General features: G+C 45.8%; 1 protein-coding gene across 1 annotated transcript in view; it reads left to right on the top strand.

Moving 5' to 3' along the window:
* Nucleotides 1–24839, top strand: part of ALOX5 (arachidonate 5-lipoxygenase) — a 47148-nt gene that overhangs the window by 12262 nt on the left and 10047 nt on the right. Inside the window, exons 3-6 of the mRNA XM_047761434.1 lie at nucleotides 439–520; nucleotides 12448–12570; nucleotides 22433–22539; nucleotides 24483–24655. Coding sequence (XP_047617390.1) covers nucleotides 439–520; nucleotides 12448–12570; nucleotides 22433–22539; nucleotides 24483–24655 — 485 coding nt within the window. The remainder of the gene's footprint in view (nucleotides 1–438; nucleotides 521–12447; nucleotides 12571–22432; nucleotides 22540–24482; nucleotides 24656–24839) is intronic.

Raw genomic sequence — 24839 nt, 5'->3', positions numbered from 1 at the left:
GAGATGGGTATGCACCATGCCTCCCAGAGAGAGGGGGAGAATCATTGGCCTGCTGCCAGAAAGTGTGGCAAGAACCAAGCCTGGTTTACATATCTGAATGAGGTTCTCAGAGCCCTGAGGTGCAGAGCTGAGTGAGCAGGCAGGAAGAAGAACTGGAGTTGTCTTTTATAAAGGGAGTTGGCTAAGAGCATAGGATTTGAGTCCTGTGTTGAAAATCCACTAATTAGGTGTGTGACCTTGAGCAAAGGTTAAAGGCAAATCTCTTCAATCCTCCCTGTGCCCCATTGCTTTGCCATAAAATGGGGGAGTATTCTGAGGCTTAAAGGAGATGATGCCTGTGAAGCACTTGGCTCAGGCAGAGTATCTGAAGGAAACCTGAATACCGGATGTTGTTATTGTGTTTCCTAAACTCTTCTCACACGTGTCCTTTCCTCACAGCAAAGTTGGCCTGCGATGACCAGATTCACGTTCTCAAGCAGCACAGACGTAAAGAACTGGAAACACGGCAAAAACAGTATCGGTGAGTTATTTCATCAGAGCAAATGGCCACGGGGCCATGGTTTCTTCTGTCTCGGGGCATAACTGTCCACAGCTATGGATCATCACTGCTGGTAGTTGAGCACCAAGGCACCAGCTCCCTCCAGTGCCCCTCAGTTCCCAAGCTCCACATTATCACCACTCCAGGCAGAGCTGCCAATGGAATATGAAAAACTTGGGGTCAACCATTCACAGAAATAGGGCATCAAAGCCTTGAATTTATTTGGTGCTTTCCTACTTCCTGTTGCAGGGATTACCCCTCATTTCTTTTTATCTTCTTAAAATAATTCAGTTATAAACATGATACCTAATCTACAGCAAAACTGATGTATCTTTAGCTAACAGACTAAGAAAAAAGAAAGGACTCAAATTATTAAAATTAGAAATAAGATAGGGAACATCAGTACCAACCTCACAGGAATTAAAATGAATGAAAGGGAATAGCACGAGCACCTGTACCAACCAGTTTGACTTAAATGAAACAAATTCCTTGGAAAGACAGAAACTGCCAAAACTGACTCAAGAAGAAATCATCTGAATAAACCAATCACAAGCAAAGAGATTGAATATTAATTTTAAATGAATTTCAAAGCTTCCTACAAAGTAGTTTTAGAGAAATTTTAAAACTTCATACAAAGAAAAGCCCAGGCCCATATGGCTTCACTGGTGAATTCTACCAAACATTTAAAAAACTAATACCAGGAGTTCCCATCATGGCTCAGGGGTTAACGAATCCAACTAGGAACCATGAGATTGCTGGTTTGATCCCTGGCCTTGCTCAGTGGGTTAAGGATCTGGCGTTGCCATGAACTGTGGTGTAGGTTGCAGACATGGCTCAGATCCCGTGTTGCTGTGGCTGTGGTGTAGGCTGGCGGCTACAGCTCCAATTAGACCCCTAGCCTGGGAACCTCCATATGCCATGGGAAGTGGCCCTAGAAAAGGCAAAAAGACAAAAAAAAAACCTAATACCAATCCTGCATAAATGTATCCCCAAAAAATAGAAGCAGAGAGAACATGTCTCAACTCATTGTTTAAAACCAGTGTTATATCAAAACCAAAGAGGTCATAAGAAAACAATATATCAATATCTCTTATGAATATAAATATAAATATTTTCAACAAAATACTAGCAAACAAAATCCAGCAGCACATAAAAGGCATCATACAATATGACCAGGTGAAATTTACCCAGATATGCAAGGTTGGTTTAACATCCAAAAATCAATTAATGTAATATACCACGTCAATAAAGAAGTGAACATTGCGTCATCTCAGTAGGCACACTAGAAAGCATTTGACAGAAGCCAACACCCTTTCATTAAAAAAAAAATTTAAAAAATAGGAATTGAAGGGAACGTCCTCAACGTGATAAAGTCATCTACAAAAAACTCACAGTTAACATCACACCTAATGGTGAAAGACAATATGCTTTCCTCCTAAGATCCAGGAACAAACTAATCATCTTTTGCCACTTTTACTCAACATCGTACTGGAGGTTCTAACCAGGGCAATTAGGCAAGAGGGAAAAAAAGGCATCCATATTGAAGAACAATAAGCCATTCACAGATGACATGATCTTGAACATAGAAAACCCAAAGGAATTCATACACACAAAAAAATGGAACTAATAAACCAGCAAAGTTACAGCGTACATAATCAATACACAAAATTCAGTTGTTTTTCTGTATGCTTGTGATCAATAATCTGAAAAGAAAATAAGAAAACAATTCCATTTACAATAGCATCAAAAGAAATAAAATATTTATGAATAAATTTAAGGAAAGAGGAGTTCCCATAGTGGCTCAGCAGGTTAAGGACCTGCCATAGTCTCCATGAGGATGTGGGTCTGATCCCTGGCCTTACTCAGTGGGTTAAGGATCCAGCATTGCTGCAAGCCACAGTGTAGGTCACAGATGTAGCTCGGACCCAGTGTTGCTGTGGCTGTGGCATAGGCCCCAGCTGTAGCTCTGATTCGACCCCTAGCCTGGGACTTCCATATGCAACAGGTGTGGCCATTAAAAAAAGGGAAAAAAATTTTTAACAAAAGAAGTTTGACTTGCACAATGAAAACTACAAAATATTGTTGAAAGTAATTTAAAAAGATCTAAATAAGATGGAAGACATCTAATGTTTACGAACCAAAGGACTTAGTTTAAATATAATACTTAATTTAAATATAATACTCCCCAAAGTGATGTACAGATTCAACACAATCCCCATCAAAATCCCAGCTGACTTTTTTGCAGAAATTGACAAGTTTATTCTAAAATTCATGTGGAAATACAAGGAACCCAGAGTCAAAACAATCTTGAAAGAAAAAAAAAAAAAAAACAAGTTGGATGTTTCATACTTCTCAGTATCCAAAGTACTGCACCACTGCAATAATCAAGGTAATGTAGTATTGGCATAAGAAGAGAAATATAGATCAAAGAAATAAAATTGAAAGTCCAGAAATAAGCCCTTACACTTACAGTCAATTAATTTTCAGAGAGGTAGCAAGACCATTCAGTGAGGGAAAAAGTCTTCAACAAATGGCTTTGGTGAGACTGAATAGCCACATGCAAAAGAATGAATTTGTACCCTTACCTCACAACACATACATAAATTAATTTTAAATGGATTAAATACCTAAATGTAAGAGCTAAAACTTTGAAGAAAACATGGGTAAACCTTCATGACCCCATGAAAGTTTGGGTCATGAATTTGGCAAAGGAATTTTAGATGTGACCATGGAAGCATAAGCAACAAAGGAAAAATAGACAAATTGATGTTGTCCAATTTTAAAACTTTTGTGCTTCAAAGATACCATCCAGAAAGTGAAAAAACAACCCACGGAATGGGATAAAACATTTGCAAATCATGATCCCTGATGACGGTCTTAGATCTAGAACATATGTAAAAACTATCATAGCTCAATAATAAAAGACAAATGATCTGATTTAAAAATGGACAAGAAGTTCCCACTGTGGCGAAGCAGGTTAAGATCTGGCATTGTTGCAGCTATGGTGTAAGCCACAGCTGTGGCTCAGATTCAGTCCCTGGCCTGGGAACTTCCATATGCCATGGGTGCAGCCAAAATACATACATACATACATACATAAACAAATAAACAAACAAATGAACAAGGACCTGAATAGACATTTTCCCGAGGAAGATGTATAAATGACCAATAAGCACATGAAAAGATGTTCAGCATCATTCATCATAGCAACACCACAATGAGATATCACTTCACACTCACTAGGATGGCTAGAATCAAAAAGTCAATCACAAGTGGTGGTGAGGATGTGGAGAAGTCAGAACCCTCTTACACTACTGGTGGGAATGTGAAATGGTACAGTTGCCTTGGAAAACAGTCTGATAGTTCCTCAGACAACTAAACAGAGAGTAACCATACAATGCAGTAATGCCATACCTAGGCATATACTCAAGAGAAATGAAAACCTATGTCCACACAAAAATACCTGAGCATGAATGTTATATTTTTAGCAGCATTACCCATAAAACACTCAAGAGGTGAACACAACCTCAATGTTTTTGAACTGATGGATGTCAGGGGTATATCTATATAACGGAATATATTTTGGCCATAAATAGGAATGAATACACACTCCTCCAGAGAAGATATTTGAATGCCCAATAAGCACGTGAAAAGATGCTCAAAACCATTAGTCATCAGGGAAATGTAAATTGAAAGTTCAATGAAATACCACTTTACAAACACTAAGATGGCTGGAATGTAAAAACAAGTAAACAGGGAACTGTATTCAATATTTTGTAATAAACTACAAAGGAAAAGACTCAGGAAAATAGACAGATAACAAGCGCTGTGAAGCATGTGGGAAAACCAGGACCCTCATACACTGCTGGTAGAATGTAAATTGATACAGCCACTTTGGAAAACAGTTTAGCATGTCTACTCCTAGTATCTACACAAGAGTAATGAAATCATATTTTATCCAAAAAAAAAAACCTTGCATACAAATATTTATAAAAAACATTATTCATAAGAGCCAAAAGGTGGAAACAACCTAAATTCCATTAATTGATGAATAGATAAATAAAATGCCTTATATCAATACAATGGAATATTATTTGGAGCTAAAAAGGAATGAACTACAGATACATGATAAATCACAGATAAACCTCAAAAACATTATGCTAAATGCAAAGGTCATTTACAAAAGGCTACATGTTGTGTGATTCTATTTATACGAAATGTCCAGAACGGGCAAATCTATGAACACACATTAGTAGATTAGTGGTTGCTTAGGGCTGAAAATTGGAGATGGGGAATGCAGAGTGACTATTAATGGGTACAAAGTTTCCTTTGAGGATGAAGATATTCCAAAATTACAGTGACGGTTGCACAACGTTATAAATATACTAAAAATTTAATTTACGGAGTTCCCGTCGTGGCTCAGTGGTTAACAAATCCGACTAGGAACCATGAGGTTGCGGGTTCAACTCCTGGCCTTTCTCAGTGGGTTAAGGATCCAGCGTTGCCATGAGCTATGGTGTAGGTTGCAGATGCGGCGCAAATCTGGTGGTGCTGTGGCTGTGGCGTAGGCCGGCGGCTACAGCTGTGATTAGACCCCTGGCCTGGGAACCTCCATGTGCTGCGGTTCGGCCCTAGAAGAGACAAAAAGACCAAAAAAAAAAAAATTTACTTTTGGATTCTTTTAAAGGGTGAATTTTCGGTATGTAAATACAGCTGTTTTTAAAAATGATACATGCTCTTGAAGTTCCCGTAATGGCGTAGTGGTTAATGAATCCGACTAGTAACCATGAGTTTGCGGGTTCGGTCCCTGGCCTTGCTCAGTGGGTTAAGGATCCGGCACTGCCATGAACTGTGGTGTAGATTGCAGACACGGCTTGGATCCTGAGTTGCTGTGGCTCTGGCGTAGGCCAGCAGCTACAGCTCCGATTTGACCCCTAACCTGGGAATCTCCATATGCCATGGGAAGCAGCCCTAGAAAAGGCAAAAAGACAAAAAAAAAAAATGATACATGCTCTAGAGTGCTCATCTGGAAAAATGGTGGCCAGTGGGTTATACTCAGCCTGCCAATGTGTTTGATAGGTCATTGTGGAGTTCTGAGCAAAGAGAGCTTTTATTCTCCCAGTTTCCCCAGTTCAGTACCTGTCTGTCATCTATATCAAGGCTTCTCTCATTTCCTATTTTGGCCTTTGGAGACATTTGAGTTTGAAGCTCCTTCCAAGGGAAAGGCATGGAAGGCGTCATGCTAAACAGCCAGCCTGGACTAGGGAGGGGGTGTTTTGTGGGGAGAGATGATTGATACACTTTCCATATATCCCTCTACAGTTCAGTTCTTAAAAGGAACATGTGGGGAGTTCCCATCGTGGCTCAGCAGAAATGAAATCTGACTAGTATCCATAAGGACACAGGTTCAATCCCTGGTCTTGTTCAGTGGGTTAAGGGTCTGGCGTTGCCGTGAGCTGTGGTGTAGGTTGCAGATACAGCTCAGATCTGGCATTGCTGTGGCTGTGGCATAGGTCAGCGGCTATAGCTCCAATTCAACCCCAAGCCTAGGAGCCTCTGTATGCTGCATTTTCAGCCTCAAACAGACAAAAGAAAAAAAGAAAAAAAAGTAACATGTAAAATATATCACGTATATTTTCAATTCAGTAAAGCAAGAGAAGGGTAATAATGTAGAAGCAGAAAAATACCTATAATTCTTCCATTTTCACTTTACTTATTTGAGGTTATACTGTACATTCAACTTGATAGCTTCCTTTTTTCCCTTAGAAGTGTAGCAGAATCATTTCCCCATATTTAAAAAATCTCATCACAAGCATTATTCTAGTTTTTACATACTACTTCATTGTATAGATGCACCATACTTAAACAGCAGCCTGACCCGACATTTAGGAGTTTTCTAATTTTTTTTATTCTTAAAAACAATGTGAAAACATTTCCACTGAATTTTTGTGCATTGTTAAGTATTTCCTTGGGACAGATGCCCAGAAATGAATTACTAAATCAAATAGCAGAAGTTATTAGTATATATTGACAAACTTCCCTTCAAAAATCTTTAACCAGTTTTCATGATCAGTGTGTGGGAACCCATTTCACTAACACCTGCTTTAACTGGATAGTGTCTTTTATTTTTTAACTTTTCTAATTTGTAAAGGCATCTCTCATTTCTTAGCTCCTTATCCTCTCCTCCCCCAACTCTCAGGGACCCACTGCTGCCCAGTGGTTGAGAAATCCCCACTCAGACTGCTGATTGTCCCAGCCCCAAAATCATCTTTAGCTCTCTCCCCCTTTCCTTCCAAAACTTAGCTTTCCATGAAACAATAAAAAAATAAGAAACAGATCCAGGGAGTTTCTATTGCGGTTCAGCAGATTAAGAACCAGAGTAGTATCCTTGAGGCCCTAAAAAGCAAAAGAAGAGAAAGAAGAGAAAAGGAAGGAAGGAAGGAAGGAAGGAAGGGAGGGAGGGAGAGAAGGAGGGGAGGAAGATAGAAAGGAAGAAAGAAAGAAAGAAACAGATCCATACATGGATACTTAATAGATTACAGAGGCACTGAGGATGCGCAGTGTGGGGCTATTGGGCATCCATCCAAAACAAGCAGAAGGAGAAAAAGATGAGGGAATTGGACTCGCATGTTATTCAGAAAACTCATTTCAGGTTGAATAGACTTAAGCCTTAAAGGCAAAACTATAAAACACAGATTCTTTTTCATGACCTCAAGGAAAAAAGAGTTTTCAAACCAGACTCAAAATGCACTACCATAAAGGAAAAAATATGCTTCTCATTCTCAAAGTGAGGGAATTCTGTTCACAAGACACCACAGAGAGAGTGAGGAGACAGTTCACAGGCTGATGGACCAGAATTATTACTCATGATATAACAAGGACTCCTACAAATCTATAAGAAGACAATTGTCAATTCAGGAGAAAAATGGGCAATGCAGTCACTGCATAAAATATGAGCAGTGAGTGTACAAAAATGTGCTCATCCTAATTTGTAATCAGAGACATGAAAAGTAAGGTCACAATGGGAGTTCCCTGGTGGCCTAGCAGTTAAGGATTGGGCATTGTCATTGCTGTGGCTTGGGTTTGACCTCTGGCCTGGAAACTTCCACATGTCTCAGGGTAAGCTCACAGTGAACTACTACTGCTGCTACATATGCACACGCACACACACAAGTACGCACACACCCCAAATGGGCAAAACTGAAACAATCTGACAATACCCAAGTGTAAAAGAAGGTGTGGAAAAGTGGGAGACTCATGCACTGCTGAAAGGGTATAAATTCACATAACCTCTGTAGAACCCAATCTTCCCAAATCTGATGAAACTGAAGCTACATTATGATCTATGATCTGCAAAGTCTACTCCTAGATACAAGTCCCTGTGCAGGTGCACCTGGAAATATGTATACAGATGGTCGCGGTGGTATTATTTATGAGAGCCAAAAGTGGAAATCATCCAGTGTCCATCAATGGTAGATGGATAAAAAACTGATCATTCCACCCTGCAAGTAAGAGCAGCAAACTTCTGGTACCCAGAGCAACATGGATGAACCTCACCAGCACAGTACTGAAGAACTTAAGCCAGACACATGTCTGGTCAGTCCACGAGGTTTGGAATTATATTGTTTAGGGAAACTGGTATAGCAGTGGTGCCATAAACAATATCAGGAAATGATGATCACAAAAGCGAGGTGATTGGGGGAGGTGGAATGGGCAGGGGTTTGAGGGTACTTGCAATGTTCTGATTTTTGATCTGGATGTTGGTTACACAGATGTTTTGTGCATTTTTCTGCATGCATGAGTATGTGCATATATACATATACATATGTACATATTTATATATTCTATTTCATAATAAAAATTATAAATGAAATTTTTATGGCGTTAGCACCAGAGAGAATAAGCTGATTATACAGTGGGTAATGTGAAGGATCTATGAATTTGTGATTTATTGTAGAATATTTGTGAGTAAGCATCTCAGCTCAGGCACCTTATTGATGTTTTAGACCTTTGTGCTTGATGCAGTGCCCAAGGCATTGTCCAAGAGCTCTGCACCGCCCCCTCCCATCCTAAAGGGTTGGTGTTCATATGCCCCTTTCTCGACTTTCCTACCCCACTTCAGCCACCCGTGGAAAAGTCCCTCCAGTGAGCACTCTCTGTGCTGCTGGCCTTGGAAGGACAGAGTCCTAGATTGTGGTAATGTTAAACAGATTTCAGAGAATCAGACTAGTTTGTCTCCTGTTAAGAGAGTGGACAGCGAGTCCTATCAGTTCTACTAATTCAGACTAAGACCTTAATGGCTGATAAATTAAATCAGCTCTGCAGGCATGTTGCCTTAACCCAGTATTTTCCAAAGTGTGCCCTGGATCATTGGTCCCAAAACTTTCTCTCCATAGAGAACAAGTTTGGGAAACTATAGTGCATCCCCCCACTTAGAGGTTCCCAATGCACATAAACACTAAAGATTCGGAGAAGTTCTGGGGTAATGGACCCTGTTTTTTTTTAAAAAAAAAAAGGTTTTAATCCAGTGTTTCCCAAAAGAGCTTGACTCTTAACGTCCTGCAGAACGAGTGCTGTGTGCAGGCTTATCTGGGAAATACCCCTCCCCCAGAGAGAGGTTGGTTCAGTGGTGTGTTTGTTCTACAGAGATGGGGCTTTCAGCAGGGTTTAAGGAGATGGGGCAGGTGGTTTTCTGGTGAGATAAATCTAATTGCCATCTTTTCTTCCTCCTACTCATCTGTCCTTTTCAGACCTCTTCCTTTGCTTCCGTTCAGGAAACACTGAACTTGTCACGTCTGCATATTCTTCTAGTTCCTCTTTCACATGGACTCTCAGGCTTCCAGATCAGAGCTTGGAAGTCATGTCACAACTAAGAATAGTTTCCCGTATGTCAGAAGTTGACAAGCCCAGCTGGCTCTCACCACACAACCAGCCAGGGAAGGAAAAGGAGACCCTCACACAGATTGTAACCCAGTGCTCATGTCCGCTCACTGCGACTGCATATTCCTGTGTGGCAGGCACACACGCGCGCACACACACACACACACACACACACACGATATGTGGTGTGATGGATTTTCATCTACATCATTTAATCTAATCACCCTTTGACTTGCTTTTTTCACTTGTTCTGTTTCGAAGAACAACCGGTTGACACAGATAAGTGTTGACCATTCATTGTAGCTTCTGTACAGCGCACCGTCGTGTGACCAACCGCTGTGCCCTCCCACTGCCCCCCTGGTGGACGTGTGGGCTGTCTTTACTTTCTGTCCATTACAAGCTGCCCGGCTGAGAGCCTCCTTACACGGCTGGTCTCCTGGTGCTCCCGTGAAAGAGGTACACTGGGAACATCCCGAGGAGTAGACATGCATGTTTGCAGACCAAATGTTAAGTTTTCTAAATATCGCCGATTGTTTTCGAAAGGGGTCCTGCCAAGTTTCACCATAGGAGCCATTCCTGAGTGGCTCTCTCCCCACACCATGGACCCACTTCACTCCTTGAGACATCTTCATTCCTGTTAATCTCATGTGTGTGCGTCATCTCACTGTTTCCCTCGCCCTTAAGTTGCCACATAGTTCTCACTTTGCATGAAGGTACCAGAGCTTATTCAGCCATTCTCCTATTGATGGACATTCAGCTTGTTTCCCATTTGTATATTGGGAACATATTTATATTGGGAAATACATTTTGGTGTATTTGGTTTTGGTATTAAAAACAGTGCTGCGAGAAACAACTCTGTACAAACATCTTGATTACAAGTGCTTTAATTACTATCAGATTAATTTCCAGAACTCAAAGTCCTGGATCAACTAAGCATTTTTCATTTTAAGAAATACCGACAAAATTCCCTTCCCAAAATTTTGGGGTTTATTTTCAACCCCACCAATGGTATATGAAAATATCCTGTTACCCATACCTTCTCCAATATCTGATGACATTGATCTCGTAAATACCTGGCAGTCCAGGAGTTCCCATCGTGGTGCAAGGGAAACGAATCCGACTAGGAACCATGAGGTTGCAGGTTCAAACCCTGGGCTCACTCAGTGGGTTAAGGATCTGGTGTTGCCATGAGCTGTGGTGTAGGTCGCAGGGGCGGTTCAGATCTGCCGTTGCTGTGGCTGTGGTGTAGGCCGGCAGCTGTAGCTCCCATTCGACCCCTAGCCTGAGAACCTCCAGATGCCGCAAGTGCGGCCTAAAAAGCCAAAAAAGAAAAGAAATACTGACAAAATTCCCTTCCCAAAATTTTATAGCAATTTTCAATCCCACCAATGGTATATGAAAATATCCTGTTACCCATACCTTTGCTAATACCTGATGACATTGATCTTGTAACTACTTGGCAGTCCAAAAATCCTTAAGTGAGACCCTGTTGCTCACCACATGCCCCTGACTGCTGGTAAATGAAGCCTCTCTGCATTGCTTCTTCTTTGACTTGCCTATTTATGTGCTTTATTTTTCTGTGGATTTATTATTAACCTAAAGGATCTCTTTATATATTAGGATAGTATCCCTTTGTTATATGTATAGTGTTTATCATTTGTCTTCTGTTGCTTTTTTCACAGTTTTTACTTCTTTATTCTCTTAACTTACGTATTCTTTTTCCTCTGTGACTTTCGGGTTTCCTGCTTTGCTTAAGAAGTCCCTCCCCACCCCTGTGTTGCATAAATACTCGTATTTTTGTCTAATATTTCTGTAATTTTGTTTTTAACTTTAAGCTTTTAAAAATACATAGGCCATCAGGGAACTCCCAAGGCAGTGCTATGTATTTTTATATGTGAAGTGTAGGGGTCAAATGCCCCTGGTATCATTCATTATAGAATAAGTTTCTTCCTACTGCTTTGGGATTTCACCCACAGCACAGAGAGCTGTCATAGGGCGGCAGCCACCTGCATGGGCTCTGAAGCCAGTGCCTGGGCTCAGCCTATACTTTCTGCCACTTACTCCTTGTCCTGTGCAAGTTGTTTATCTCTCTGTGCCTCAATTCCCTCATCTGTAAAATGAGGGAAATAATTGTACTACCTCATAGAGTTTTTTGATAGAAATATATAGGTTAAACCATGAGCACACATTGGATAGTATTTGATAAGCTAGTTTTGTATTATATTCACATTGTCATTTTGACTCTGTTTTTCTTAACCCACAGCCCAGTGCCATCTTTTGGTGATCAGAACTTTCTAATAAATCTTAATAGCTGTATTGTTATTTCACTATTCTTTTTAAAGTTTTCCATAATGAGATCTGCCTTGGGAGTTCCCTGATGGCCTAGTAGTTAAGGATTCGGTGTTGTCACTGGTGTGGCCCAGGTTTGATCCTTCACCCAGGAACTCCCATATGCCACAGATGAGGCCAAGAAAATAAAAATTGCTTTGAATTACATATAAATGTGTCCTGTATGGCATTTTAATGATAGTTCATCTTTCCACCCATTTAGATCTTGTGTGATATCCTTCAGTAGAATGTCTAGGTTTCTTCATGACATTCTTTCACTTTTCCTGTTACTTTATACCAAGGGAAACTGTGTTTTTACCATTCTAAGTGGGGTGTTTTTTCTGTTTATAAGTGAATTGCTGGATAATGCCCTTGAATGTCACCTCAAATAAATGAGTTCTCTGATGCCCTCTGTATGCACCACTGCACAGCGACCATTCGCCACCCCTCTGCTGTAAGCCCAGCCTTGGGTTTAGGGGACCTCAGACCTCCCATTGTGATATTCAAGGCACAGTAAGGTGGTGGCTACCAGACCTTGGGAGGCATCCCCAGTACCTCACCAGGCACATGCTCAGCTATTGCAACGTGATGACTTGATGGCGGGCACATCCTTGGACCACACAGGCAGCTTTCTGCCTGAGGGGCTGACCCACAGGCCAGGCATTTAACCCAGTTTTCTTCTCCTTCTTTTTCATGCTTAGATGGATGGAGTGGAACCCTGGCTTCCCCTTGAGTATCGATGCCAAATGCCACAGGGATTTACCCCGAGATATCCAGTTTGATAGTGAGAAAGGAGTGGACTTTGTTCTGAACTACTCAAAAGCGTAAGTGTATGAAAACTCAAGGATGCTGGGCAGCCCCCGAGCTGCTGGGACCAGAGCACATCGTCAGGACCTGGGGCTGGGCAGTCAGCTGAGCAGAGCAACTCTTCCCAAATTGTTTGAGTGTGTCTTGGCCATAGCCTGGACCCTTAATGCACAATCACAGGGAGCCTGTATCTAAGCAGAATTACAACCTGGAGGACTCCAGACACCAGATGTAGCTATGTTTTCAGCCCAGAGTGGAGGTCTTTACTTGCAGCACCCCATCCCCACCCTCAGCTCGTCCCCTCTTGGGCCAATGCAGGTGTAGACAGTAATAAGGCCAAGAGCCCTGTGTTGATGGCCCACATGCCTCCCTGTCCATTGGTCACAACTGCGCCAGGAGGTGGGCACAGTTCTTATCCCCATTATGCAGTTGAGGAATCTGGGGAATGAGGAAATCAAATGTCTTGCCCAGTAGCCCCTGATAATAAATGGCAGAGACCAGAGTTCTGTGCTCCTTCTTGGTGGTTGAATTACAGCACGGTTTTCAAAGACTACCTAGGTGCTTGTTACCAACCTGGAGCCCCAGCCACATCCTGCGGGCTAGTGGAGGGGCCTTTGACTGTGTACACTGACGCTTTGGGGAATTCTCACAATCATGCAAATCTGGAAAACCCTAAATCAGTGGTTCTACAACCTGACCAAGCCTTGGACTGCCCTGAGAAGCTTCATCACCTCCCAGTGACAGCCCCCTACCGACACCGCTGCCAGGGCAAAGGTCTCCTGGGAGTGCCTGGCCTTGAGATGGTATAACCCGGAGGCAGACATATAGGGAAGCACAGGCCCAGTCAGTCTCTGTGGCAGCATTTGCTCAGGTGCACAGCTGCTCCCCTTAAGAAGGTGCCTCCTTTGGTCAAAGTTTCATAAAGGGTGGTAGGCTACACCCCCAGGATTTCCTGACATTTGAAGAGAACCCGTCACACACACACACACACACACACACACACACACACACACACACACAGCCTCACAATCAGACACCGCAGGAATCCCTTCACATCCGAGAGACCAGATGCCCTCATCTCCCTGAGCTGCATCTGAGTGAGAGGGAGGAAGTAGGAAAAGCTTGACAGTTATCAAGCCTCTACTAAGTGCTAGGCTCTAGGTGGGGGTGCTTCTACATAGAACTGTCAGCTTTAACCTTCACAGCAACCCTGGGAAGTAGGTACTGTTCTTCACCATTTCCAGGTGAGTAAACTGAGGCTCCACTGGGTCCAAGTCAAGGAATTTGTCTGAGGTCATTTAGGCAAAAATGGGCAAAACCAGAATTTGAATCCAGGTCTGTTAGGTTCCAAAGCTGAGGATTTTTTTTTTTCCTCTGCTACTATCGAGATCAAATGGAGAGAAAAATTAAAACCAATCACTGGATTAGTGATACAGCAGTACCCAGCAGCAGGCTCCTTGGAGACATCAGGGTGATTAAATGTCCCACTTCCCACCCAGGGATGGACATTGTTGAGTCAAAGGCACGTGGCTTTAGTACAGCAGAGCCCAGACCTGGATGGAACAAGCAGGACAGAAGGCCCTTGTGAAAGGGACAGTTTGGAGAAAAAAACGATAATGATAGAGAGGCAGTGAGGTCAAAGGAGAGGATACTGCTTTGGGGAGTAGTGCCACCTCTGCTTAGTGATGGTGGAGGGATGGATAGTGGGTGGAAGGTGCTGGGAGGGCTAGACAGATGGTGAGTGGAGGTATAGATGGATGGAGGAGAGATGGAGGATGGTGAGAAGTAGAGAAGAGACACAGCCCCTGCATTTGAGGAGGATGCAGCCAGAGCCAAGGGGACTGGACCTCAGGGAAGCATCCCAGAGAGTCCCTACCCTGGGAGCTGAGGGGACCATGGGAGAGGGCTCTGGGCTGGTGGAAGGTGAACCTGGGGGAGCTGGCTAACCTCTCTGATCCTTGGTGTCTTTATCTGAAGAATGAGACCATAGCTCCCACTTGAGGTTGTGAGAATATTAAAGGACCATCTGTGTCAACCCTGCACAGAGTAGTTTCTTCCTAAATGCACCGTTAGTCCTCATCCATTCCTAGTAATGGGGTCAAGCCAGCCAGCACCCTCTTCTCCACCATCACCTACTGAGCCTCAGATATGCTCCTGCCCTCTGGGGCTCATAGAGGGACCATCACTCTGTCTGCTGTTATCTCATGGGGTCCAGGAGGGCTTCACGGCAGAAGGGCACATGGCCTGGCCTTGCAGCTGGTGGGACAGACAGGTGGAGGCCTGGAGAAGCAGAGCAAGGATGCTGTGGCAGAGAGGGCATCACACACAAAGGTTGGGTGTTGTGAAATGTCCTGGTCGCATCAAAAGAGCAGCAGCTGGAGTTCCCATCATGGTGCAGTGGAAGCAAATATGACTAATATCCATGAGGATGCAGGTTCGATCCCTGGCCTTGTGCAGTGGATTAAGGATCCAGCATTGTCATGAACTGTGGTGTAGGTCACAGACGTGGCTCAGATCTGGCGTTGCTCTGGCTGTGGTGTAGGCCAGCGGCTACAGCTCCGATGCAACCCCTAGCCTGGGAACCTCCATCTGCCGCAGGTGTGGCCCTAAAAAGACCAAAAAAAGAAAAAAAAAAAAAAGGCAGCAGCTTATTTGCTTACTCACCACTCACTGTTTTCAGCCTGGAGCTTTGATTGCAGGAAGTCGGCAAGGCTGGCAAAGTTATGTCCTCTTCAAAGGAAAGTGAGAAAGAGCGCTTCCTTCCCAGTATAAGGGAACAGGGCAGAAATGTGACGGAGGTCTGGGATTGGTGACCAGTCTGGAGCAAAGACCAGGATGCTCAGACCATTACCCACCATGCACTCCTTATCAGAGGAGATTGGGTGGGGCAGCCCCTTGAGGGGTACCCTTCCCCTTGGGGTCTGGGCTTGCAGTGTTTGATAAGAAGCAAGGAGATGTGACAGAAATCAGAGCCGTGTTGCAGAAGCTTGACCTGGCAGCCTCTGAGAGTCAGATGAGCCAGTCCAGAGATGGGGAAGAGGCTGAGCAAAGACAGGGAATAGGAGAGCAGAGAGGACTACAGGCATGGATGCACTAGGATCCAGCTGGATTTCAGGTCAAAACGAGGAGAGGCTGAGGGGAGAACCCCAGGCACCCTTGACATTGTGCATCTGGCTTGTAGGGAAAGTAGGGTGGCCATTAAAAAGGAAAGCTGGAGGAGTTCCTCCTGTGGCACAACAGGATCAGCGGCATCTCTTCAGCACCAAGGGTGCAGGTTCAATCCCCAGCCCAGCACAGTGGGTTAAAGGATCAAGTGTTGCTGCAGCTACGATGTAGGTCAAAACTGCAGCCCGGATCTGATCTCTGGCCCCGGCACTCCATATGCTTCGGGATGGCGAAAAATGGGGGAGAAAAAAGTTTGGGGGGTGATGAGATGAGTCCAGTCTCAGAGCAGATTGAGATTGAGAGCCTGTGACCAGTGGGACATGTAGGCTGGGGGCTTAGCGGAGGCTTCAGGGAGCGTTGAGGCCAATCAAGGGTGGGAGCCCGACAAGCAACAGGGGAGAGGGGGTTGAGAGCCAGATAGAGGCTTTGTTGCAGGGCAGGGGGAGGAGTGTGGTCTAAGGGCAGTAACTTCTCCCACCCCTGCTCCCATCCCCACAGACCTCCCAGCCCCACTCCTGGTTTGAGGTCAGGCAAAATTGCATAAGTGGCAGCTCCTTGAAAGGAGCAGGTGGTGAAGAGAAGGAAACAGCAGGGCCCCGAGTTGAAGGTCAGGAGGAAAGATGGGCTGACAGTGGATGGGGAAGGGTTCCCATGGAGGCAGAAAGAGAGCGAAGCAGTGTGGCAAGGTCTGGGGTGGGGCCCCCTAAGGCGGGGTGGGAGCAGGAAGGAGTGAGATGAAGTCCTATTCTCCTGACTTTGGAAGCCACAGCCACAAGGGTTTGCTGGAAGATGTCCCCACACCCTCTTACTGCCACCCCAGCTCAGAAACAAGTTGGTTCCCCAGCACCAAAGCACTCATAGGAATAGGATTCTCCCCTTTACTTCACAAGTGCTACCCTAGTCCTCTGATCTTCTTGGAAATTTTTAAGGTCATCTCCTCCTTGTCCTATCTGTTCCCTGTCTGTATATCAATAATTTTTACCTCTAGTGAATTCTCTTATAAACTCAGAGGTATCCCATTGGAAAATAAATTTGTAGCGGGAAATGTAGGGGGAAAGAAGAGTCCCACCCAAAAGGCAGACAAGCCTGGAAGTGTTTAATTATAGTCACCAAAGTAGCAGGGGTTTTTTTTTGTTTGTTTGTTTAAAATGGGTCATAAAATTATGTTAACACCCAGAGTTCCCATCGTGGCGCAGCAGAAACGATTCTGACTAGGACCCATGAGGACGCAGGTTTGATCCCTTGCCTCACTCAGTGGGTTAAGGATCCGGCGTTTCCATGAGCTGTGCTGTAGGTCAAAGATGCGGCTCAGATCTGGCATTACTATAGCTGGCATTATTAGAAATGCTGTGGCGTAAGCAGGCAGCTACAGCTCGAATTCAGCTCCTAGATTGGGAACCTCCATATGCCATAGATGTGACCCTAAAAAGACAAAAAAAAAAAGATATGTTAACACCAATAATATAGCAGTTTCCTTTAGAAGGGGTTTGTTCTGTAGTCAGATTAGTTTGGAAACCACTGCAATCCCTACAGCAGTGGTTCTCAAATTATAGCTTGCATCAGAATCTCCTGGAAGGCCTGTTAAAATCTGGACTTGTGGACCCACCCCCAGAGTTTCTGATTCAGGGGGTCTAAGGTGGGCCTGAGAGTCTGCATTTCTAATAAAGTTCTGGGGGTGTTGATGCTGCTGGTCCATGAGGTTATACTTTCCTGGAAAGAAAAAAAAATCAGTTGATCTATTAAAATTATAGCACCAAGTATCAATTCATCTCTAATTACCCTTTAAAAGCAAAAGGTCACCTTATTTAGAGCCTGGTCAGTTGCGCTTGTTTCAAACTCTGCGAGAGTTATATAAGTTTTCTGACCCATGTCCTTCCTATGATACATGGCTGATGCTGCCTAGCTGCTAGAATTGCTGTGATTTAAATGAACTCATGTAGGCAGTGCCCCTATGGTGAGGTCTAGCACACTGCGTGTGAGTTCCCTCTTGTTTCTCCATTCTATGTACTTGGGAGGACTTTCTCCTCATTCCAGAGCCCAAAGAAGGAGACTGGCCAGGGAGGTGTCATCTCAGGCTCTGTCATTGCCTGTTTTCTGGCTTTTATGAGATTCTTCCACTCCCAAGGGATCTGGTCCAGAGGAGGCTGCCTGCAGCCAGTCCTTTGACAAATGCCTATTGAGCTCCTGGGGGGTGGGGACCTGAGATGAATCAAAAGTGGACCCTTGGTCCTGACTCCAAGAGGCTTACCATCTAGAGGGGACTGAGCTGTGGACAGCACATCACAATAGCATGTGGTAGATATTCCTTAAGAAAGGAGTACTGGGAACACTTGAGGCAGTGAGGAAGCTCTGAGGAGACAGCACCAGGAAAAAAGTTTTCTAAGAGAGAAGCCCAACTTGGGCCTTGAAGGATGCATTGGAGTTCACCATGGTGATTGGAGGAGCGGAGAGGATGGTATTTCAAGGCAGTGAGAATTCCAGGATTGAGGAGGACCAGAGTGGGGGCCTCTGCAGGGAAGTGGTACAGAGTCTGCCAATGCAGGGAACTGGGCAAGGATCTCAGCCTTTACGAGGGTGGAGGTGTAGGATCATGGGGGTTTGAAGCATGAGGTCCATGGGGCTCAGCATTTTAGTGTCAAGAAGAAGGGGGTTGGCTGTCAGATGCTTCAGAGAGATCAGGGGAGTTTAGAGCTGACTTTTTGGATAGAGCCACTAAGAAGTCACCAGTGCCCTGGGTGAGGACATGTGAAGGACAGGGGAGTACGTAAAGAGGAACCTGTAGGTAAATACTCTTCTGTGAATTGAATGTGAAGGTATAAGGGGGATGAGTGAATTAGACAGAAGGACCTGGGGAAGCAGAGAGCAAAGGGCTGTGCTGTAGCCTGGATTATGAATTTGTCCTCTGGTCTGCCCAGAACACCACAGCCTAAGGCTGCAGACTTTACTATTAACAGTAAGTGATAATCATAGTACTAATCGCTAATATTTGTTGAACCCCTTTTACATACCAGTGCCTTCTCTATCTCATGTCAGCCCTGTGAGGCAGGGACAATCACTGTGCCCATTTCATGGATGAGGACACTGAGGCACAAGAGGTTAGGGATTTGGCCAAGGCCAGGTGGCTAGGAAGAGATTGGGCTGGGATCTTAGGCCAGGCCCTTAACACTCTTTGCTGACCTGCCTCCACTTCAGCTGCCCTCTCTGGCCTCGGCCTGACCTTGCATGTGGACTCCCAGCCCCACCCAGGACTCTTGTGTCCAGGCCCCAGCACAGGAACTGGGGCTCTGAGACCCCCTAGTGGTCTGATGGGGAAACACTGCCTACCCTGTACCTGGCAGCCCTTCTGCACTGAAAGTCCCTGATAGAAAAAACCCAGAGCCAGGACCTGGCCTGCATCCCGAGGCTCCCATCATTGAGCTGCTGCCTGTGGAACACTGAAATTCAGGCCAGAGATCACCAGAGGCCTTTCCCCTGAGCCTCCGCCTCTGGGCAGCTTGGTTTCCTCACCACTTCTGGATAACTCTGGCGAGTTTCCTCCAAGCCACCTGCTCTGCTTGGTACAAGGCCCGCCCTCCAGTAAGCCTTGCCACCCATGCCAAAGAGCAAAAGCATGAAATGGGAAATGAAGAAGCCGTAGGAAGAAGGAAAAGGGCCGGGGAAGCAGAGGAAACAGGGGCTCCCGCCTCTGCCAGCATAGGGCCAACAGCTAGTGCCTAGTCCAGGTCAGCTGCTCCGTGTGGCTCTTGCCTGGCTGTGTTCTGTTTTTACCTGGCTGTGCCATTTCTTGACCATATAATTACCTGGCTATGTGACCTCAAAAAAAGCCAGGGGCCATCTCTGGCTACAGGTTCCCCTTTGTGTGATAACAGATCTTGAAGTCCCTAATATTCCAGGTGTCTTTAAGCAATATTTTGTATATAGCAATATTTTGCCTCCAGATATAACTTGCAAATATGTTCCTCCTAACTCCACTTCTTCCGGGATCTGTGGTTTCCTCTGAGTATTGCCAGACCCCACCCTGTTTTTGGTGCCAACCTTCTGTTTTGAAGTCAAAGAGACTCAGCTGGGGGGACCGTGACCTACGCGGGGCTGTGACTCACTCCCAGTTCCCCACAAGATGCCGTGGGGTCCAGGACCTCTTTGCAGACCATCTGGTGCTGGGCTTCCTCAGGGCTGGGAGGACCGTAGGCCTAGGAAGGCCTCTCCTCTCCCAGAAATAAGTCCTTTTCCACACCAGACACTGGAGGTCACAGTGAGGTTTAATCCTCCACCTTAACAAGGGTTTCTGTCCCAGGACATGCAGCCTACAGGGAAGGTAGAGGAGGAGGGCTGGGACACCGGGTGAAGAAGGAGCTAGCATGGCTGGTAGACACTTAGCTGGGAGGCCTGACTAGCAGTGGCGAGGCCGCAACAAATGTGTGTAAAACAAGCATGTGTGTAAAAGCTCTTCCTCCCCCCCCCCACCCCCCCGAGGGTCTGGGATAAAAGTGATGATGCTACCAGCCACAGATAGGATTATGCCAGGGTTTTTTCCAGCTCTGAGGTACTGAGCACCTAATGTGTGCAGTCACCACTGCCTAGGCTGTGTTCCACCACATTCCAGGTAGCTGGTTCCTCCAGCTCGCAGAGGTTGCCAGTGTTGTGGTCCCAAGATCCTCCTCAAGAGCAGCATGGCTTCCAGGGACCCCTGGAATCTGATACAAAGGAGAGAAGCATTTGCTAAATTGAGGCAGGACCCGAAGGGGAGTCTCCAGGTAGGCCGTGTCATTTTCTACATCAGGTGCCTTTCCCATGCCTGGCTGGGGTGGAGGGGCCCCAGCGTCTCTAGCTTGTGAAACTGACAGTATTAACAGCCTGCACCTAGCCAGAACACAGATTGGAACTTGAATCCATGGCCAGGACTCGAACCCAGCCTAAACCCAGATTAGGATTTTTATAGGTCTTAAAAGTTTTAAATTAGAATCACTCACCCAGTGTCTGGACTCACTGAGGTTCAGGTTCTTCACGTCTCCTTGCAGAAGGAATTCAGCAAGAGACAAAGTGATAGGCAAGAAATAGATTTATTAAGATAGGACCCTTGTGAGAGATGCAAGCAGGCAGGCACGGAAGCTCTGCCCAGAGGATCTGGTGGGCTACAGTTTTATCATCCAAGGGGAGTGGGGGTTGGAAAAGCCCTCCTCTTGCTTTCTGGAAGTAGTAGCTCCTCCTTAGTATCTGGTAAGTATCTGCAGGAGGGTGGTTCTCAAACTGCTGCCCCTGGTCTGAATCTGAATGCAGGCCTCATCCCATCCCCCACCTAAGAACCTGAGGCAATTCTCAAGGCTCCACTAATCAAGCGAGCCTGCCTTGTTCTGACGGCTTTTTTGACCAATTTATTGACTTACAGCGATCTCCCAATGTCTCCTAAGTTTCCCTTGTTATCTGTGGTCCTATACTGGGACTTCTAAAAATACCTGTGTCTACTCCATCCCTATCAGGCCTGTGTCGTTTTCTGCATCAGGTGCTTTTCCCATGCCTGGCAGGGCTGGAGGGGGCCCAGCGTCTCCAGCTTGTGTGCTGAGTTCCCATCTTTGGTCAGTGGATCTTGCTGCCTTCGTGCATGCTGACGGGTGGCACCCCTGGGATGCTGTACAAAGCCCTCTGTCCCTGTCAGCTTTGTACTTTATCTGCCATTAGTGCTGCAGAGGGAGCATTACAGAGCCTGGCCTTGGGGAAGGGATAGCTTCGTAAGATCAAAGGAGGAGTGGGGTTCACCAGGCAAGCCCTCCAGATACACTCACCCCATATGCTCAGGAGGAGAAGAAAGGGGGTCACAGAGGGAGGGAACCATGCATGCCAAGGCCCCCGAGTCAGGACCTACAAGAGACAGAGCTTGTGGGAAGCCTGAACCCTGGAGGAGAGGGCAACAGTTACTGGTGGGGACAGAGGGGGGTGGGAGGGAACAAGATGACTGCTTGTCACTCTCAGCTGTGTGTGTCAGAGAGGGAAACTGAGGCAGGGCTGTCACAATAAGCACTGGCCAGAATTCCCCCACCTCCATCCCGCACCTTGCTAGGGTTATGGAGGGAAGCCAGGAAAGCCTCTTCCTGCCTTTTCCACCTTTCCCAAGACCCATCCCATACCTGCCTCCTCCAGGAAGCCCCCAGGGTTGCCCAGGCCACTTAGATCTGACTCCTTATTGCCTGCAGCCTGCGTTTTGGATTTAGCAAGTTCCAGTCCTGAGTTATTTTGCTTTCTTGTGCGATGAGTATTTGGAAGCTGTGCCCTCCTCAGCACCAGGCACAGAGCCAGGGGTAGGCAGAAAGCAAATGAGGGATAAACCCCACTGAACCGCTCATCCTCCCAAATCCAGGAAACTCGGGAGAGCCCCTGCATAAGATACAGTACTCTGTCCCTGGAAGCTTGCATTGACTGGGTGCAGCAAAAAGTGTGATGAAGGAATGAATGAAGGCATGGACCAGGGCGTGCATGAAAGAGTACAGAGCACTGTGGACTGCCAAGAGCAGACAGCCAGCCTCTTTCTTAGGGAAGGTGCAAAAGGAAGAGCATGGTTGTGGGTGCCATTTTCTGTCCTGGTTCCACAAGGCCAGTCAGCTGCCCTCTTGGAGTTGCCCTGGGTTCAAGTCCCTGTGGCCCTGGGGGTGTCTAGAGACCCGGGTGTGAAGGGCCTTGGCCGGGGGAGGCGGAGGTCAGAGCACATGTCTCGGTCTGCAGGATGGAGAACCTGTTCATCAACCGCTTTATGCACATGTTCCAGTCTTCCTGGAGCGACTTTGCCGACTTTGAGAAAATCTTCGTCAAGATCAGCAACACTATCTCTGGTGAGTGTGCTTTGGGGGGCTCTCGTGGTGCTAGGGGAGCCTTGCCTGGGGAGGGGAAAGGGCTGCCCCCACCTGCTCCAGCACAGGGCACCCTGGCCCCCCAGGCCAGCACCGCCTTTGCCTACACAGTGCGCCCCACGGGTGGTCACCCTCAGAGCCAGAGGTTTCTCCTCCTGGAACATTCAAGGCTGAGTAACCCCAAGCTCATGTCATCATCAAAAGTTTCCGAAGTATTAGAACTTTTTCTTTACATAAATTCATCATTTATGATGCTTTTGAACAGAGTAAAGGCAGAAGTTAGCTTGTTCTTTAAGCCTTTACATGAAAGCACCAATGGGTTCCTTTGGACTAGGGTGTGTTTGGTAGAGCAGCAGCATCATAGTCACAGAATGGCTCAGGGAGGACTGCACAGCAACAGAAAGGTTAGGAAACAGCACAGAAACAAGCACGGGGGAACTGCCTTCACAAACAACTGCAGAGTTGCCCCCTGCTCCCCTCATCCCGAAGCCCCTCCTTCCTGCCTGGGCACAAGGACCTGGGGTTTTTTTTTGTTTTTTTTTTCCTATAGGTACAGTGTTGTGCAGCAGATTTCCAGAACTTATTCATCTTGCTTAACTGAATCTTCGCATTCATGGATTAGTAACTCCACAATCCCCTGCCCCAACCCCTAGCAACCTCCATGCTATGCTGCTTTCTGCTTCTGTGAATTCGACTAATTTAGACTCTTCATATTAAGTAGAGTATTATACATGTATTATGCATACAAATACATGCAGTATTTGTCCTTCTGTGACAGTCATCTCACTTAGCATAATGCCCTCCAGGTTCATCCATGGCATCATGTATTGCGGGATGTCCTTTTATAAGGCGGAATAGTTTTCCTTTGTATGTAAACACCACATTAGCTTTATTCAGTCCTCTGTAGATGAGCATTTAGGTGGTTTCCGTATCTTGGCTGTTATGAATTGTGTTGCAGTGAAGGTGGGCGTGCAGATATCTCTTCAAGATCCTAATTATAATTCTTTGAGATAAAATTCCAGATGTGGGATTGCTGGATCACAGGGTAGTTCTATTTTTAATATTTTCTCTTCTCCTTATTGCACATCCTGCATTCCCACCAGTAGTGCACAAGGGTTCCACCTTCTCCAGAGACTCGCCAACACTTGCCCTTTTTTTTTTCTTTTTCTTTTTCGGGCTGCACCCACAGCACATGGAAGTTCCCAGGCTAGGTGTTGAATCACAGCTACAGCTGCTGGCCTATGCGAAAGCCACAACACCAGATCCTTGACTCACTGAGTGAGGCCAGGGGTCGAACCTGCATCCTTGTGGATACTAGTCAGATTCGTTTCCTCTGAGCCACAATGGGAACTCTTTTTTTTTTTTTTTTTTTAATAATAGCATCCTGACAGGTGTGAGGTGATACCTCCTATGGTTTTGACCTGCATTTCCCTGATGATTAGTGATGTTGAGCATTTTTTTCACATACTTGCTGGCCATCTGTATGTTTTCTTCAGAGAAATGTCTGTTAGAATCCTTTGCACATTTTTTAATCAAGTTATTGGCGTTTTTGCCATACAGTTCTAGAAGTTAACTTGTATATTTTGAAGATTAACCCCTTACCAGATATATGCTTTGCAAATATTGTCACCTATTCTGTAGGTTGTATTTTCACTCCGTTGATTGTTTCCTTTGCTGCGCAGCAGCTTTTGAGTTTGATGCAATCCCATCTGTCTATTTTTGCTTTTGTTCTTGAGAAAGGGGTTCCCCACGAACCTTCTGAACCACCAAGGATCTGAACTAGTGATCAAGCCGTTGGGCATGATGGGCTGTCCAGTGAGCAACTGGGAGATGGGACCAAGCAGGGACTCTGGCTCTTGGCCAGCATCAGGAGGGCCTCAGCCTGGCTCAAAGCTCACGCTGAGCTGCACCTCTCTCCCCCATAGAGCGGGTTATGAATCATTGGCAGGAAGACTTCATGTTTGGCTACCAGTTCCTGAACGGCTGCAACCCCGTGTTGATCCGGCGCTGCACGAAGCTGCCCAAGAAGCTCCCGGTGACCACAGCCATGGTGGAGTGCAGCCTGGAGCGACAGCTCACCCTGGAGCAGGAGGTTGAGGTAGGACCCACTTGGCTGAAGATGGTGGCCCAGGCCAGAGTCAGCTGAGATGTCCAGGTCGCAGTCTATCAGGCAGAAACCACTTCCCACCAGCCAATGCTCACTGGTCCCCAGGCTGCTATCTCCAGGCTCATCTGCTCATCTGCCTAGCTGACAGCGAGATTTGGCTGCCCTCAGTGGTCTC

The sequence above is a fragment of the Phacochoerus africanus genome, chromosome 15 (genome assembly GCF_016906955.1).
Source record: "Phacochoerus africanus isolate WHEZ1 chromosome 15, ROS_Pafr_v1, whole genome shotgun sequence".
In the NCBI taxonomy this organism is placed as follows: domain Eukaryota; kingdom Metazoa; phylum Chordata; class Mammalia; order Artiodactyla; family Suidae; genus Phacochoerus; species Phacochoerus africanus.
The sequence above is the reverse complement of the archived record's forward strand: the minus strand, read 5'-3'. Positions and strand labels throughout refer to the sequence as shown.